Raw genomic sequence first — 16691 nt, 5'->3', positions numbered from 1 at the left:
CCCCAGTGAAACCCCACCTTCAAGCCACAGATGGCCTGAAGCCTGGGGACCAGGGCTGCCAGTTTCAGGTGAAGTGGTGGCAGGGGAGTGAGAACTTTCTTGATGCCTTTGGCCAATCAAGTGGTATTTTCTGGACCCACCCATGGGCCAATCAGCACACACTTCCTCCACTCTGAGCCCATAAAAACAGTCAGATGCAGACACTTATCTGCACTACCTGCCTGCAGAAAGGAGCTGCCCATTTCAGGTTTACTCTCCACTGAGAGCTGTTTGGTCACCCAATAAAGTTCTTCTCTGCCTTGCTCACCCTCCAGTTGTCAGTGTAACCTCATTCTTCCTAGACATGGGACAAGAACTCAGAACCCACCAGACGGCAGGAGCCAAAGAAGCTGTAACACTTTCCTGGCGGGCTTGCCAATCTGCAGGTGGGAGCTAAAAGGGCTGTAACACTATAGCTCCCCAGCCTTTGCCAGTGCTGGCTAGGCCAGCCCAGGAACTGCGGGCCAAAGCAGGGCAGCAGGACTGAAATAGCTGTAACACAAACAGGCCGAAACACTCCCCATTGCTTGCCACACTGCAGGTGACTAGAGGAAGAGAGGGAGCCCTTCTGCGAGCACAGACCTCAGGGCTCCCCAAGCGAGAGCTGTGATGCTTTGGGACTCTGCAGTTCCTAGCATCTCCAAGCTTTTGGGCACCACCACATTCCCCTCATCCAGACACTGGTGCCTGCAGTGGAAGCTGCTTGCAGTATGTCTGGTCCAGTCATAGCCTCACACAGAGCTGGCACCTGTGCCGGCACCTGGAGCTGCCTGCCCTGCCACAGCAGCCGGCATGCCTGGCTGTACACAGAGGCTGGACCCCAGGTTCGCTCGCTCACACACCCCTCGCCACTCTGTGCCTGGCTTGCTCTTGGCAGGCATGGGATCTGAGCCAGTATTGTGAGCCAAGTGCAGCCTGCCAGGTCAAGTGAATGGAACAACCCCAGCAGGTGTGAACAAAACTCAAGCAGAGAAACCGCCAGCCACAGAGGCTTTTGGCTTGTGAAGTGACACCCAAAGGATCCTGTGACACTATTATGATAGTTGGAAGTTTAACTTTCTTATACAACTATTACCCCACAACTCCTCCCCTATTCTTCCAACAGAGTTATATCAAAATTGGCTTAAATTAATAGTCAGTATTTACACTGTTATGACTATGTAATTATTATGTAATATTGAGTCACACAGTATGCCATGATTACATTTTTATTCTCATACAACTTTGTTTTTCTGCAGTTAGTAATTAAAAATATTATAATTCCCATAGCTAATTTTAAAAAATAATACTGTCTCTACTCAGATCTATATCAGCTGAAAAAAAAACTGAATGAAAAAGGCAAAGTGAGAACATCCCAAGAATGACTTAAAAGTCTCAAACCATTTAGGAAACCAGGCAGATTTAGAAAAACTGTAGATGTTTGACTAAATCTTTCAGAGGCTATCCTCAAAGTTCTTCCTGTGAAAATAAAGTTGACTCTAACCACATCTGCAAGGACAGAAGGAAAGAATGAGTCCATTGGAGACTTCAGGGATAGGTTCCTTGAGGAGCAGATTCTGAAGATGTGACCTCCAGCTCTTTCCTCACTTTTTGTGAACAGCCTTAAATACAGAAGCAGGGAATTTAATATGTAACAAATTTGTAATGGTAAATAGCTCTACTAGTAGATCTCCAAATCCACTTCAAAAAAAGGCTTAGAACACAAATAAAATAAACTAATGGCTTCACAGATAAAATAACTAAATGCTCCCACTATAGTCATCAAGCACTAGAGGAGGGTGCCTCTTGGTAAGACACCTATAAATACTTATATGCATAAAGTATATTAGAAAAATAATTGTCATGGTCTAGCCAAGAAAATAAAGGAAAAAATCAGTGAGCAAATCAATGACACTACTATGGGGAGAAATCGTGTATTCAATTTCTCATTTTATTCTCAAACTTGCAAAGAGAAATTTCTCTAAATATTAAAAGTAACCTCTCCCTTGGAGTCAATGAGCTACTCAGACAGGGGTATCTCAAATAATCCACAGATATTCTCCCTGTTTCAGCCTGTTAAATGCTAACCTCAGATCCCCAAATGAGAAATATTATTTTCCCTTATGACATCATGCCCATCAAATTAAAAGACAGGGATTTATTATGTAAACAGAATTGCAAAATTAAGTTCTCTCTTGCTTTTTTTTTTCTTTTTTTTTCCCCCTCAGATTCTTGATGACTTTCCTGGTCATAATCAGATCATAGCTAATTTGGATATTGACTTACTGGTAATTTTGTGTATGATCAAACCAAAGTGAAGATCTCCATGAAGTGGCACTTTTGTGGGCAAAAAGTTTTACTGATATCGGCAGTAAGGTTCAGATCCACCTATCTAAACCTCTACCTAAGTTTACAAAATACCTCTAAAACCAAATACTAAAGAACTAAAGCCAACAGTCCAAAGGCCTAATAGAGAAAAGAAGAGTCATACCTTATGAGTATGACTGGTATAAAAACAGGCACAGTAAAAATAAGTCAGTCTTTAAACAATGTTGTTTCCCAGTCAAAAAACCCAATGAATGAGGATAAAGATTTGTTGAAGACCTAAGACCATAAATAAAATAAACATTTTACCCACTTCTTTGTAGTACTGAGCCCAAGTACTATTTTAACTTCAGTGCTACCCAATGCTACTTTTTTTTTTTAACCACTATAGATATGTGTTGCACTTTCTACAGTATCGCTTTAGATCAAGATAGTCAACACCTAATTAGTTTTTTTCTGGGAAAGTAAAAAATTTACCTGGACAGTGATGCCTCAGGGATTTACTGAGGAACTTTAAGGATATTAAATTTACCTGTAACACTATACTTGTGTAATAATGGGGACAAGTTTTTTCTATGTTCTGAAGATGAGGAGAGTTGTAAGACTGATTCCATTTATCAACTTACTGTTTTAGCAAGGTCATGAAAATTCCAAAAAAAGTTTAGAAGTTTGTCAGAACAAAGCACATTATTTAGGGTATGACTAATCTCAAGAGGGTAAATGTATCACTCCTGATGAATTATAAACCATTCAATACTTCCAAGGCTGGTTACTAAGAGATAATTAAGATTTTTTCTGGGTTTCACTGGTTACTTCAGACAACAGGTTCCAAACATTTCTGAAATCACCCCACCTCTATATAATTTACGTGCTCAATAATGGAACATCTCCCTCAGGAACTTAAACATGAACAAGAATGTTGTGGCTTAAAAGTAACTTTGGGTTCTTGTCATGAAGTCTTTGCCTAAGCCAATGTCTAGAAGGGGTTTTCCAGAATTTTTATGGTTATTCTATAATTTGTATGGTTTCAGGTCTTAGATTTAAGCCTTTGATCCATCTCGAGTTGATTTTTATTACGGTAAGAGATGAAGTTCCAACATCATTCTTTTACATGTGGCTTGCCAATTATCCCAGCACCACTTGTTGAAAAGGATGTCCTTTCTCCAGTTGGCTGTAAGTATTTGGGTTTATTTCTGGGTTCTCTATTCTGTTCCATTGATCTATGTGCCTATTTTTATACCAATATCATGCTGTTTTGCTGACTATGGCCTTGTAGAATAATTTGAAGTCAGGTCATGTGATGTCTCCAGATTTGTTCTTTTTGCTTAGTCTTGCTTTGGCTATGCAGGCTCTTTTTTGGTTCTTTATGAATTTTACAATTAGTTTTTCTAGTTCTGTGAAGAATGATGCTGGATTTTGATGGAAATTGCATTGAATTTGTAGATTGCTTTTGGCAATGTGATCATTTTCACAATATTGATTCTAGTCATCCATGAGCATAGATGTGTTTCCATTTGTTTATGTCATCTGTTATTTCTTTCAGTGGTGTTTTATAGTTTTCCTTGTAGAGGTCTTTCATCTTCTTGGTTAGGTATAATCCTACTTTTTTTTTTGGTTGTTGTTGTTTGTTTTGCAGCTATTGTAAAAGGGGTTGAGTTTTTAATTTGACTCTCGCTTGACTGCTGTTGGTGTGAAGCAGAGCTACTGATTTGTGTATGTTAATTTTGTATCCTGAAACTTTGTTGAATTCATTTGCCAGTTCTAGGAGCTTTTTGAATGAGTCTTTAGGGTTTTCTAGGTATACAATCATATTATCCACAAACAGTGACAGTTTGACTTTCTCTTTACCAGTCTGTATGCCCTTTCTTTCTTTTGTCTCATTCCTCTGGCTAGGACTTCTAGTACTATGTTGAACAGAAGTGGTGAAAATGCGCATCCTCGTCTTGTTCCAGTTCTCAAAGGGAGTGTTTTCAACTTCTGCCTGCTCAGTATAATGTTGGCTATGGGTTTGTCATAGATGGCTTTTATTACCTTAACGTATGTCCCTTCTATGATGATTTTGCTGAGGGTTTTAATCATAAAGGGATGCCGGATTTTGCCAAATACTTTTTCTGTGTCTATTGAGGTGATCATGTGATTTTTCTTTTTAATTCTGTTTATGTGATATATGACATTTGTTGACTTATGTCAGTTAAACTATCCCTGCATTCCTTGTATGAAACCTACTTGATCATGGTGGATTATATTTTTGATATGGTGTTGGATTTGTTTTTTGTTTGTTTTTGAGATGGAGTCTTACTCTGTTGCCCAGCCTAGAGTGCAGTGATGTGATCTTGGCTCACTGCAACCTCCATCTCCCAGGTTCAAGTGATTCCTGTCTCAGCCTCCCAAGTAGCTGGGACTGCAGGTGCATGCCACCAAGTGTGGCTAATTTTTGTATTTTTAGTAGAGACAGGGTGTTGCCATGTTGTCCAGGCTGGTCTCAAACTCCTGACCTCAGGTGATGCACCACCTTGGCCTCCCAAGGTGTTGGGATTACAGGCATGAGCCACTGTGTGCAGCCTGCTATTGGATTTGGATCACTAGTATTTTGTTGAGGATTTTTGTGTCTATGTTCATCAGGAATATTGGTCTGCAGGTTTTTTTGTTTGTTTGTTATGTCCTTCCCTGGTTTTGGTATTAGGGTGATACTGGCTTCATAGAATGATTAAGGGAGGATTCCCTCTTTCTCTTTTGAAATAGTGTCAGCAGGATTGGTACCAATTCTTCTTTGAATGTCTAACAGAATTCAGCTGTGAATCTGTCTGGTCCTAGACCTTTTTTGTTGACAATTTTTTTTATTACCACTTCAATCTAACTGCTTGTTATTGGTCTGTTCAGAGTTTCTATATCTTCCTGGTTTAATCTAGCAGGTTTGTATATTTCCAGGAATTTATCCATCTCCTCTAGGTTTTCTAGTTTATGCACATAAAGGTGTTCATAGCAGCCTTGAATAATCTTTTGTATTTCTGTGGTATCAGTTGTAGTATCACCTGTTTCATTTCTAGTTGAGCTTATTTGGATCTTCTCTCTTTTCTTGGTTAATCTCACTTATCAATTTTATTTATCTTTCCAAAGAACCAGCTTTTTGTTTCATTTATCTTTTGTATTGTTTTTCTTGTTTCAATTTCATTAAGTTCTGTTCTGATCTTTGTTATTTATTTTCCTCTACTGGGTTTGGATTGTTCTTGTTTCTCCAGTTCCATGAGGTGTGACCTTAGATTGTCTGTATATGCTATTTCAGACTTTTTGATATAGACATTCAATGCTATGAAGCTTCCTCTTAGCACTACTTCTGCTGTACCCCAGAGGTTTTGATAGGTTGTGTCACTAACTTCATTCAGTTCAAATAATTTTTAAATTTCCATCTTGATTTCATTGTTGACCCAACGATCATTCAGGAGCCGGTTATTTAATTTCCATGTATTTGTATGGTTTTGAGGGTTCCTTTTGGAGTTGACTTCCAATTTTATTCCACTGTGGTCTGAGAGAGTACTTAATATAATTTTGATTTTCTTAAACTTACTGAGATTTGTTTTGTGGTCTATCGTATGGTCTTTCTTGGAGAATGTTCCATATACTGATGAACAGAATGCATGTTCTGCAGTTGCTGGGTAGAATGTTCTGTAAATATATGTTAAGTCCATTTGTTCTAGGGTACAGTTTAAGTCCATTGTTTCTTTGTTGGCTTTCTGTCTGGATGACTTGTCTAGCATTGTCAGTGGAGTATTAAAGTCCCCCACTATTATTGTGTTGCCATCTATTTCATGACCAAGTACCCAAAGCAAATGCAACAAAAACAAAGATAAATAGATGGGACTTAATTAAACTAAAAAGATTCTGCACAGCAAAAGAAATAATCAGCAGAGTTAACAGACAACCCACAGAGTGGGAGAAAATCTTCACAATCTATACATCTGACAAAGGACAATATCCAGAGTCTTAAAAAAAAAAAAGACATGTAAATGGTCAACAAGCATATGGAAAAATGCTCAACATCACTAATGATCAGGGAAATGCAAATCAAAACCATCATGTGATACTACCTTACTCCTACAAGAATGGCCATAATCAAAAAATTAAAAAATAATAGATGTTGGTGTGGAGGTGGTGAAAAGGGAACACTTTTACACTGCTTGTAGGAATGTAAACTTGTACAACCACTATGGAAAACAGTGTGGATATTCCTTAAAGAACTAAAAGTAGATCTAACATTTGATCCAGCAATCCCACTACTAGGTATCGACCCGGAGGAAAAGAAGTCATTATACAAAAAGGATACTTGTACATCCAGGTTTATAGCTGCACAATTTACAATTGCAAAAATATGGAACCAGTCCAAACGCCCATCAATCAACAAGTGGATAAAGAAAATACGGTATATACACACCACAGAATACTACTCAGCCATACAAAGGAACGCAATAATGGCATTCACAGCAACCTGGATGAAATTGGAGACTTTATTCTAAGTGAAGTAACTCAGGAATGGAAAATCAAACGTTGTATGTTCTCACTTAAAAGAGAGAGCTAAGCTATGAGGACAGAAAGGCCTAAGAAAAATACACTAGACTTTGCAGAATCAGGGGAAAGGATGGGAGAGGGGTGAGGGATAAAAGAATACACACTGGGTACAGCATATACTGTTCGGGTGATGGGTGCACCAAAATCTTGGAAATGACCACTAAATAACTTATTCATGTAACTAAACACTACCTGCTCCCTAAAAACCTATTGAAAAAAAAACAAAAACAAAAACCTTAACAGCGCCCCTTTCTGGGTCTTCCAACTGTCATAAAGCTTTCTACCTATTTGTACCTCAGCAGTATAGACAAGCCCTTAATGCTCTAACAGAACACCATGGTAGTCATCAGGGTCTAATTGCTTATTACAGTCTTCCCTTAGACCTAGTGGCAAAAGCCAACTCCTTATCAAGGGCAGTATTAGCAGCTGTCAAACTAGTACAGGCTTCTACTAATGTGGTTTAAAGATTTATTTAGACTTCATGATACCTCATGCTGTGCAATCCTTGTTATTGACTAAAAACACATTTCTCAGCAAGCAGGTTCACCTCCTATGAACTTTTATTACTTTCTCCCCTACACATTTCCACCCAGTGCTGTAATATCTGAAAGTCTACTAACAGGAAGATAACACATGATCTCACTTATATATGGAAACTAAAAAAGTCAAACTTATACAAGTTGAGAGTAGAATGGTGGTTACAAGAAGCTGGGGAGGTAGAGGTCTGGGGTGGAGGGAAGGGAGATGTTGATCAAGGGGTACAAAGTTCCAGTTAGATGGGAAGAATAAGTTTGAGATCTACTGCACAGCCTGTAGTAAACATAGTTAATAAATATGTATATTTCAAAATTGGTAAAAGTAGATTTTAAATATTCTCACTACAAAAAATTAAGTATTGAGGTGATGGATACATTAATTAGTTTGATATAAACATTCCACAAAAATGTATACATACACAGGTATATCAAAACATCACACTGTAGCCCATAAATATATACAATATTTATTTTTCAATTAAAATAAAGATCTAAATAAAAAATAAAGAGGCATAAAAACTGAAAAAGAAAAACTCATTGCTTATTTCTCTTTAATTTTTAATTGCACAAACTATGCAATAATACCATTTGACAACTGCCCCCTAAAATTGCCAATAAGTCTGTCATATAATCTTACCTACGCTTACATATGTATATAATAATTTACTTTTTATGTGTTATTCATTATAAATATGTATATATATACTGTTCATTTTTTATATAGCATATATAAATGCTTGAATAGAAACAGGTTAAAATGCTTTTATATCTTAATGAAAAAAATATACTAATGTAGTAAGAGAGATGGGGATTGAACAGAACACCCACCAAACTTTCTTTCAAGAAATATTTTGATAATCAATAACTTCCTACATAAAGTATATCTCTTTGATCTCTATTTCTAATAAATGTTACTCATAGACAAGTTTAACAAAAAGCCTGGTACTGTTTTCCCAGTACCCAAAGAAAGGGAAACCTATAATGAATTAGTCTCTGTCTGAACAATAACTGTGCTTCAGACAGATATATTAGAAACTCCCCCAGATTAAATTTACATGTAATCTTGTTTGTTGATAGGTCATTTTTTGAAAGTAAAACGGAAAAAATATCAGGCAGGATATACTGCAACAGTGTCAATTGACCCCTAAATCATGACTCCTTACCAGAGGTTAAACCAGCCCAGACGACAAAGTACTCCAAGGGACTAATGTAATATGTTAATCTACTCAGCAAAGCTTGCCAATTGTCAAGACATTAGAGAGTTAACATTAATAGCAGCTATGCCTTTGGTGTAGCCCATGATTTTGGAATACTGTACAAATAATTAGGGTTTCTGATCTCAGTAGGAATCCCAATTTCAAGTAGTCAACCATTTTAAGTTTTCTAATGCTTCCTTAGGGGATGGTTATCATAAAGTCACACTAAAAGGGATAACATTAAGGCTAGAGGAGATATCCTAGCTAATCTTATGACATACAGTCCTGGCCCCCATGATATCCAAAAAGTCAAATCTTTGAAGACGTTTTAAAAGGTTATTTTGGAATGCCTACAACTGGCTCCAGAGTCTGAAGAAAAAAACGTGATGATAAATTACAAAAAGAAAATATCTTTCAGGACACTTTCAGGACAGACACTTGGTGCCACCAGAGGACCTCAACGGAACTTTGTAAAAATTTTATAGGAAATTACCCATCAGAGCAAGGACAAACTGAACATTATACTCAATTAGCATTGGTGGTGAAATTTTACTAAAATTGCTGAGGATGTCTCTGGTGTACAGCTGTCATTAGCACTGTCCTGGTAAAACTGTTATCCTTGTAAATCCAAGCCTTAGGGTCCCTATAAACACTTCCAAATGGATTTCCTAAAATTAACCCCTAGAACGCATTCTGAATATGTTCATCATTGCTTCCATCTTCTCAGGATGAACTAAAACTTCTTGCCAGAGAGCTACAGTTCTGTGAGTAGAAAAAAAATTACTTGATTTTGTGTTTACAACCTGAGGATCTCCAGGGACTGGGTTACTCATTTTACTGGGACTGTCATTACAGAACTTTGCAAAACCTTGTCATTTACTTAGAAATTCATTGCCCCCATCATCCTCAAACTTGAAGAAAAGTAGAGAGGACTAATGGCACACCGTATCTGACACTCTTAAACTTCCATGACCAAGAAGTCATAACATCATGAAGTCCATACTCCCCTACATTCACTGGCTTTTACCATATAAACTTGTTAAGAGTTTGCCCTATGGGCCGGGCGCGGTGGCTCAAGCCTGTAATCCCAGCACTTTGGGAGGCCGAGACGGGCGGATCACGAGGTCAGGAGATCGAGACCACCCTGGCTAACACGGTGAAACCCCGTCTCTACTAAAAATACAAAAAACTAGCCGGGCGAAGTGGCGGCGCCTGTAGTCCCAGCTACTCGGAAGGCTGAGGCAGGAGAATGGCGTGAACCCGGGAGGCGGAGCTTGCAGTGAGCTGAGATCTGGCCACTGCACTCCAGCCTGGGTGACAGAGCGAGACTCCGTCTCAAAAAAATAATAATAATAAAATAAAATTAAAAAAAAAAGAGTTTGCCCTATGAAGTTGGCTACTTCGCCCTTCATTTTGGACATTTCTTTACTTCAGACAAATGTGGCAAAGTACTCCAAGGGACTAATGTAATATGTTTCAGAGTCTAATCACAAACAGATAAAAGTTGCTTTTCTTCTACATGACCAAAAGCTCAGAGGTAGTGTCTTCTGGAAATGACCTCAGAGAGGAAAAACAAACATCCTGAAACCATATTGGAAATAATCCTACCAAGAACTTTGACTGCTAGCACAGTGGCTAAACCCCCGGGGAATAGATCCTTGAATTCATGTCTCCCAGATGAACAGACACTAGGTTTCACTAATACACAGAATGCCATTCCATCAAGAAATTTAAATCTAAGGAGTCTTGAGAAAGCTTCAGAAGCAGACATCTTCAGAAAGAAACAGCTACCATTCAAGAGGTATGGATCAAGACAGCCTCTACCCAAGACCTACAGAGTCTGTTTTTATATGGACCGTGAACCAAGAACGGTTTTTATATTTTTAATGGGTTAAAAAGAAAAATTAAAAAAGAATAACATTTCAAGTCACCTGAATATTGTATAAAATATAAATTTTAGTGTCCATAACATTTTATAGGAACATAGCCATGCTGATTCATGTAAGTACTGTCCGTGGCTGCTTTTACACTATAACAACAGAGTTGAGTGGCTGTGACAGAGACCATACCGCCCACAAAGCCTGAAATATTTACTAGACGGCTATTTACATAAAAAGCTTGCTAATACCCTACCTCAGGCTTTTGTTCTTTATTTTCTGAGATACTTTCTTTCCCCTTTCTTAATCCAGCCCCTTAAGTGAGTAAAAACATATCATTTATTAACCATGATGGTTTCAAACACCCTTATCCTTAATATTGCTCTCTATATTCTTGGCCACTCTATGGTGTGAGTACAATTACTAATGGAAATTTTTGATTTGGGGATGGCCTCTGTTCTCTTGGTTTAATATAGGTATTCCTGGCTGCTGGCTTAAAAGTGATCTACAAGTTCTGATAATAAACTTTTCCTTAGTGGTTTTCCATGTTGGTGTGTTCAGAAATGTGACTTCTGGAGTCTTAAATACTGTTGCATAGCCACTGTCCTATAAAATGATCCAACAAATTATGATCCAACAAAAGGAAAAACTGATACACACACACACACACACACACCACCAGAAACCACCTACATGTCATCATGACTCTTCATCAAGCAGCATAAATCTTGATTGATCACATCCTAAATAATAATGGTTTATTTTTTTTTCCAGCTCAGGTTGAAGAAGCAAAAGGGGACTGAGAACTGAAACCACCTGCATCAATATAACAGAGATATTTGGAGTGAGAACTGAGAATACCTGTGTCAACACAACTTAGTTTTTGTTCCAGGAAATCTTTGCCCAGTAAATATAAGACTATAAAAACCAATAAATTATATCACTGTTTGTTTCAGACAACTGCTGCAAAACAACTTATCTGAGACAATGGTTTATTTGGGTAAACATCTGGTTTATCAAACAACTATTCTCAAGAGTAGCTTCAAGAGCCTCAATGTTGCTACATTCACAATCCTAAATACTACATTACAAAATTTGCCCAATTCCCATCAACATCCTGCCTTAAAAGAACTGCCTAAATCTACTTGCACCTAGACCCTATAACCCTCTACGTAGTCCAATACTGATTTGTACCTTTTGAAATACTAAGACTCTGTAGTGTTTTCACTTATTGCAATGAGTTTCAATAAACACACCTGCTTTATTAACAAGTTCTTTGGTGATATTTGCGGGAATGCAACAAGGCAGTTCTAATTTACACTGCTAACAACAAATGAAAGTTCTTGTTTTTCTAAAAGTTGGTAAAGGTAGGAATCTGGCTTTTTCTTCAGATGAAATCCAGCTCTAATACCATTTCTCAAATAATCTGTTCTTCCCCACTGATTTAAAAGCCACCGTTAACATTCACTAAATTATGTATTTGGAACTATTTCTAGATTCTGTTGTTTTACTAAATAACTATGTACACTGCACCAAGCTACTTTAATTATGACAATTTATATTATGTTTAAGAATCAAGTATGACTATTTCATTCCCTTCTTTTTAAAAAATTTCCCAGTCACTCTTACATGTTTATTTCCACATAAACCTTAGAATAAGCTTAAGTACCCTAAATATGTTCTTGACATTGTAAATTGGATTTATTTATTTATTTTTAGAGACAGTGTCTCACTCTGCACTCAGGCTGGAGTGCAATGGCACAAACATAGCTCACTACAGTCTCAAACTCCTGGGCTCAAGTGATCCTCCCACTTCAGCCTCTCGAGGAGCTAGGACTACAGGCACATGCCACCATGTCCTGCTAATATATGTATTTTTAAATAGAGACAAGGTCTCACTATGTTGCCCAGGTCTTGAACTCCTGGCCTCAAGTAACCCTCCTGCTTTGGCCTACCAAAGTGCTGGGATTACAGGTGTGAGCTACTCACTGCAGTTGGTTGTTAAATTGGGTTCATTAAACTTACTGAGTACCTTAGGGATTGTGATAACTTTATGCTGTTAGCTCTATGCAGAAACAAGATATAACTTTACATTTTTAAAATCTCCTAGAAAATTAGTTGTACTTAGGATTTACCTATTCTTTCCCTCCACAGATAGGTCTGTTTCATACTTGTCCTTCACATAATTCAACCCTGATTTTACTCCCATAATCTGCACAACCTTTGGATCTGTCTAACCTCGAAATTTCAATTATTTCTGGTTTGGTCTATCCACTATCACCTGGCTTCTGATTCTGATGTTACCCCAATTCCTGTTTCAATATTACCAAACAATGAGAACAGAAATCAGCATAATTACACTTCCAGGTTTTAGTTGTTAAGATTACTCTGATGGAACAGCAGAAGAAGCACTATCATAAATGCTTCAATACAGATAAGCTACGGAGAAAAGAGCTGACACTATTTTTTAATATTTGGTTACATTATGTAATAACACCCCGGGAAAATATGGTACTACTTATGAGGTTTCATTGCTTTCAAAATATTCTCACTCCCCTATAGCACACAATGTGTTTCTCAGATGTAAAACAGTTTTCAGAGTTATTCACGGTGCTGTATCAAAAAGCCTGAACAAAATTCTTATTCTCAGTTTTCTGGAAGCCTAAATGTTACCAACAGCTTTAGTTGGGATTTTCTTGAGATTTTATTTAAATAATCCACTAACCCCTGAATCTGTTAGAAAATTTAAAAATTAACTTGGCAATAAGGATTAGAATACATTTTAAAATAGATGCTATAAATACTAATCTGAGAGAAAAAAAATACTCACTGTATTAGTCAGCTTTCATACTGCTATAAAGAACTGCCCAAGACTGGGTACTTTATAAAGGAAAGAGGTTTAATTGACTCACAATTCAGCATGGCTGCGGAGGCCTCAGGAAACTTACAATCATGATGGAAGGAGAAGGGGAAGCAAGGCACCTTCCTTACAAGGTGACAGAAAGGAGAAGTGCTGAGCGAAGAGGGAAGAGCCCCTTATAAAACCATTAGATCTCATGAGGACCATCAGGAGAACAGCATGGGGAAACCACCCAAATGATTCAATTACCTCCACCTTGTCTCTCCCTTGACATGTGGGAGTTATATGGATTACAATTCAAGATGAGATTTGGCTGGGGACACAAAGTCTTAACCATATCACTTACCTTTTGCCATTTAAGTTCCTGTGTCTCCACAATAATTTTACCAATCTGCTCTTCATAATGAATTTCTGCTTCCTAAGTCAGAAAGAAAAAGAAAAGTGCTATAAAAATAAAGACTTCAAAACTTCCAGTTTCAGCTCTTTCTGGAGAGATATAGAAATAGCATACTCCCACCTTTACAATAAGAAAAAAATCTAGACAAACTGCAAATTAAATAGACAAGTCCATCATAGAACTGAGGTCCCAGATCAATCAAGTACCCAAAATCTGGATAGAGACACATGCCTAGAGAAACGGAATCCTGACATTTGCTTACCTGGGACATAAGCTACCGAGGACTGGTAAGAAGCTTCAATGAAAAGTCCTTAATAAATTGCTAAAGGTAGAATGTAGGCTACTGTAAAAATACGAATCTCCTGAAATAGAGAGATTTACACTTTCTAGCAGGCTTTTCTTCTAGGAAACACACCAGGTGCTTACAGAAAAGATTGAGAAAAATCCTATAAAAACTTTCCCCTGCAGCACTGGCTATGCAGGGGAAGAGCACTCACAAGCCATCTTCCCTATTTCCTCTACAGATCAAAACCCTTAATCTGCAGAGGGGAGGGCAACAGAAACTATAGCTAAAAGCACTAGTGGAAACCCTCTGCAGCTAGGCAAGAGGACCAAAAGTCATCACTAAAAATTCTACCTAGGCAGACCTATCTTCCTTATCTACTTTAAGCAGCATTTGGGAAGAGGAGGACTGGGAAAACAAGGCAACAACAGTTCTTTCATTGTGAGAGGGGCAGGGATACATGCTAGGCCCAGCATTACATACGAACGAGGGACCAAACACTCATGAAGATCTCATCCTGAGACTCAGGTTCACCTAAGACTAAGGTTTAATGAAAATATCAGAGAATGCCCTTCTTCCCCTATCTTCTACCACCACCATGCCAATAAGCATCAAGTAAAAAGAACAAGGAGATACAGCAAGGAGAGCTGCAAAGACAGAGTTTCTCTGGGAAGCAAGACAAAGAGAAGATTCAAAGTCAAGTGGGGAGGCCCAATGCCAAGCAGGAAGCAGTCATTTAGAAATACTCTCTGGATTTGTTTAAAATAATGTAATACTCCTGAATTCGCCCACATCATAAACATAAGGTATCACTAGAGAAATCTGAAGCTTCTGCTGAAAACTTTAACAGGCAGAGTAGAAAACTACCTGGTTTAAGTATTGAAGGTGTGCCTCAACAAACACACACAGATCTCTTCTGCAAAAACTAGGAGATTTTTTTTCCCCTTTGGTTCCTTTGGTATTATTTAAAGAAATCTCTGCAATCACTAGCTGACTACTAACAGCAAAGTCAGTAGCCACACACAACAAAGACAACAGACTACAAATTAGTTCAAATACACACTAAACAAAGACACCAAGAAGCAAGAACCCTAGAAAGTGAGAAGAGTCTGATTTCCAGAGCTGCCATATATCCAAAATGTTTTCAACAAAAGTTACAAGGCATGCAAAGAAAAAACAAAGAGTAGCCCATTATAAGGGAAAAACATTAACGGAAATTATACTTTAGGAAGCCCAGAAATTGGACATAAAACTTTTTTAAAAATTATTTTATGTTCTAGGGTACATGTGCACAACGTGCAGGTTTGTTACATATGTATACATGTGCCATGTTGGTGTGCTGCACCCATTACCTCATCATTTACATTAGGTATATCTCCTAATGCTATCCCTCCCCGCACCCCCCACCCCACAACAGGCACTAGTGTGTGGTATTTCCCTTCCTGTGTCCAAGTGTTCTCATTGTTCAGTTCCCCCCTATGAGTGAGAACATGCGGTGTTTGGTTTTCTGTTCTTGAGATAGTTTGCTGAGAATGATGGTTTCCAACTGCATCCATGTCCCTACAAAGGACATGAACTCATCCTTTTTAAAGGCTGCATAGTATTCCATAGTGTATATGTGCCACATTTTCTTAATCCAGTCTATCATTGATGGACATTTGGGTTGGTTCCAAGTCTTTGCTATTGTGAATAGTGCCGTAATAAACATACGTGTGCATGTGTCTTTATAGAAGCATGATTTATAATCCTTTGGGTATATACCCAGTAATGGGATGGCTAGGTCAAATGGTATTTTTAGTTCTAGATCCTTGAGGAATCGCCACACTGTCTTCCACAATGGTTGAACTAGTTTACAGTCCCACCAACAGTGTAAAAGTGTTCCTATTTCTCCACATCCTCTCCAGCATCTGTTGTTTCCTGACTTTTTAATGATCGTCATTCTAACTGATGTGAGTTGGTATCTCATTGTGGTTTTGATTTGCATTTCTCTGATGGCTAGTGATGATGAGCATTTTTTCATGTGTCTGTTGGCTGCATAAATGTCTTCTTCTGAGAAGTGTCTGTTCATATCCTTTGCCCACTTTTTGATGGGGTTGGGCAAGGACTTCATGTCTAAAACACCAAAAGCAATGGCAACAAAAGCCAAAATTGGCAAATAAGATCTAATTAAACTAAAGAGCTTCTGCACAGCAAAAGAAACTACCATCAGAGTGAACAGGCAACCTACAGAATGGGAGAAAATTTTTGCAATCTACTCATCTGACAAAGAGCTAATATCCAGAACCTACAAAGAACTCAAACAAATTTACAAGAAAAATACATAAAACTTTTAATCAAACTATTTTAAATATGGTCAAAGAGCTAAAAGAAACCATGTACAAAAACGTAATTATTAAAAAGATAATAAGCAAATGCTACAAAAAACTTCACAGTCATAAATTTGGCAACTTAGAGAAATTGGCCAATGTCTCGAAAGCCACAAACTATCAAAACTCAACCAAGATAATACAATCTAAATAGCCCTGTAACTATTAAAAGAGCTGTGTTTTTAATAAAAAGTCTAAGAAATCTTCAGACCCAGATGGTTTCACTGGAGAATACTACCAAATATTTAAAGAATTAGCTCCACTTTTACA

At 37.8% G+C, this 16691-nt stretch overlaps 1 protein-coding gene and 1 long non-coding RNA gene across 2 annotated transcripts in view; one reads left to right on the top strand and one right to left on the bottom strand.

The window, feature by feature from the left end:
- LOC117081728 overlaps positions 1-11777 on the top strand; it is a 44444-nt gene extending 32667 nt beyond the window's left edge. Inside the window, exons 3-4 of the long non-coding RNA XR_004436254.1 lie at positions 3375-3421; positions 11290-11777. This is a non-coding gene — a long non-coding RNA (uncharacterized LOC117081728). The remainder of the gene's footprint in view (positions 1-3374; positions 3422-11289) is intronic.
- Positions 1-16691, bottom strand: part of CCDC73 (coiled-coil domain containing 73) — a 145228-nt gene that overhangs the window by 100525 nt on the left and 28012 nt on the right. The window contains exon 2 of the mRNA XM_033208038.1: positions 13722-13793. Within this exon, the coding sequence (XP_033063929.1) occupies positions 13722-13793 (72 nt within the window). The remainder of the gene's footprint in view (positions 1-13721; positions 13794-16691) is intronic.

Source organism: Trachypithecus francoisi, unplaced genomic scaffold (genome assembly GCF_009764315.1).
Source record: "Trachypithecus francoisi isolate TF-2019V2 unplaced genomic scaffold, Tfra_2.0 Lachesis_group8, whole genome shotgun sequence".
Taxonomy (NCBI): Eukaryota; Metazoa; Chordata; class Mammalia; order Primates; family Cercopithecidae; genus Trachypithecus; species Trachypithecus francoisi.
The sequence above is the reverse complement of the archived record's forward strand: the minus strand, read 5'-3'. Positions and strand labels throughout refer to the sequence as shown.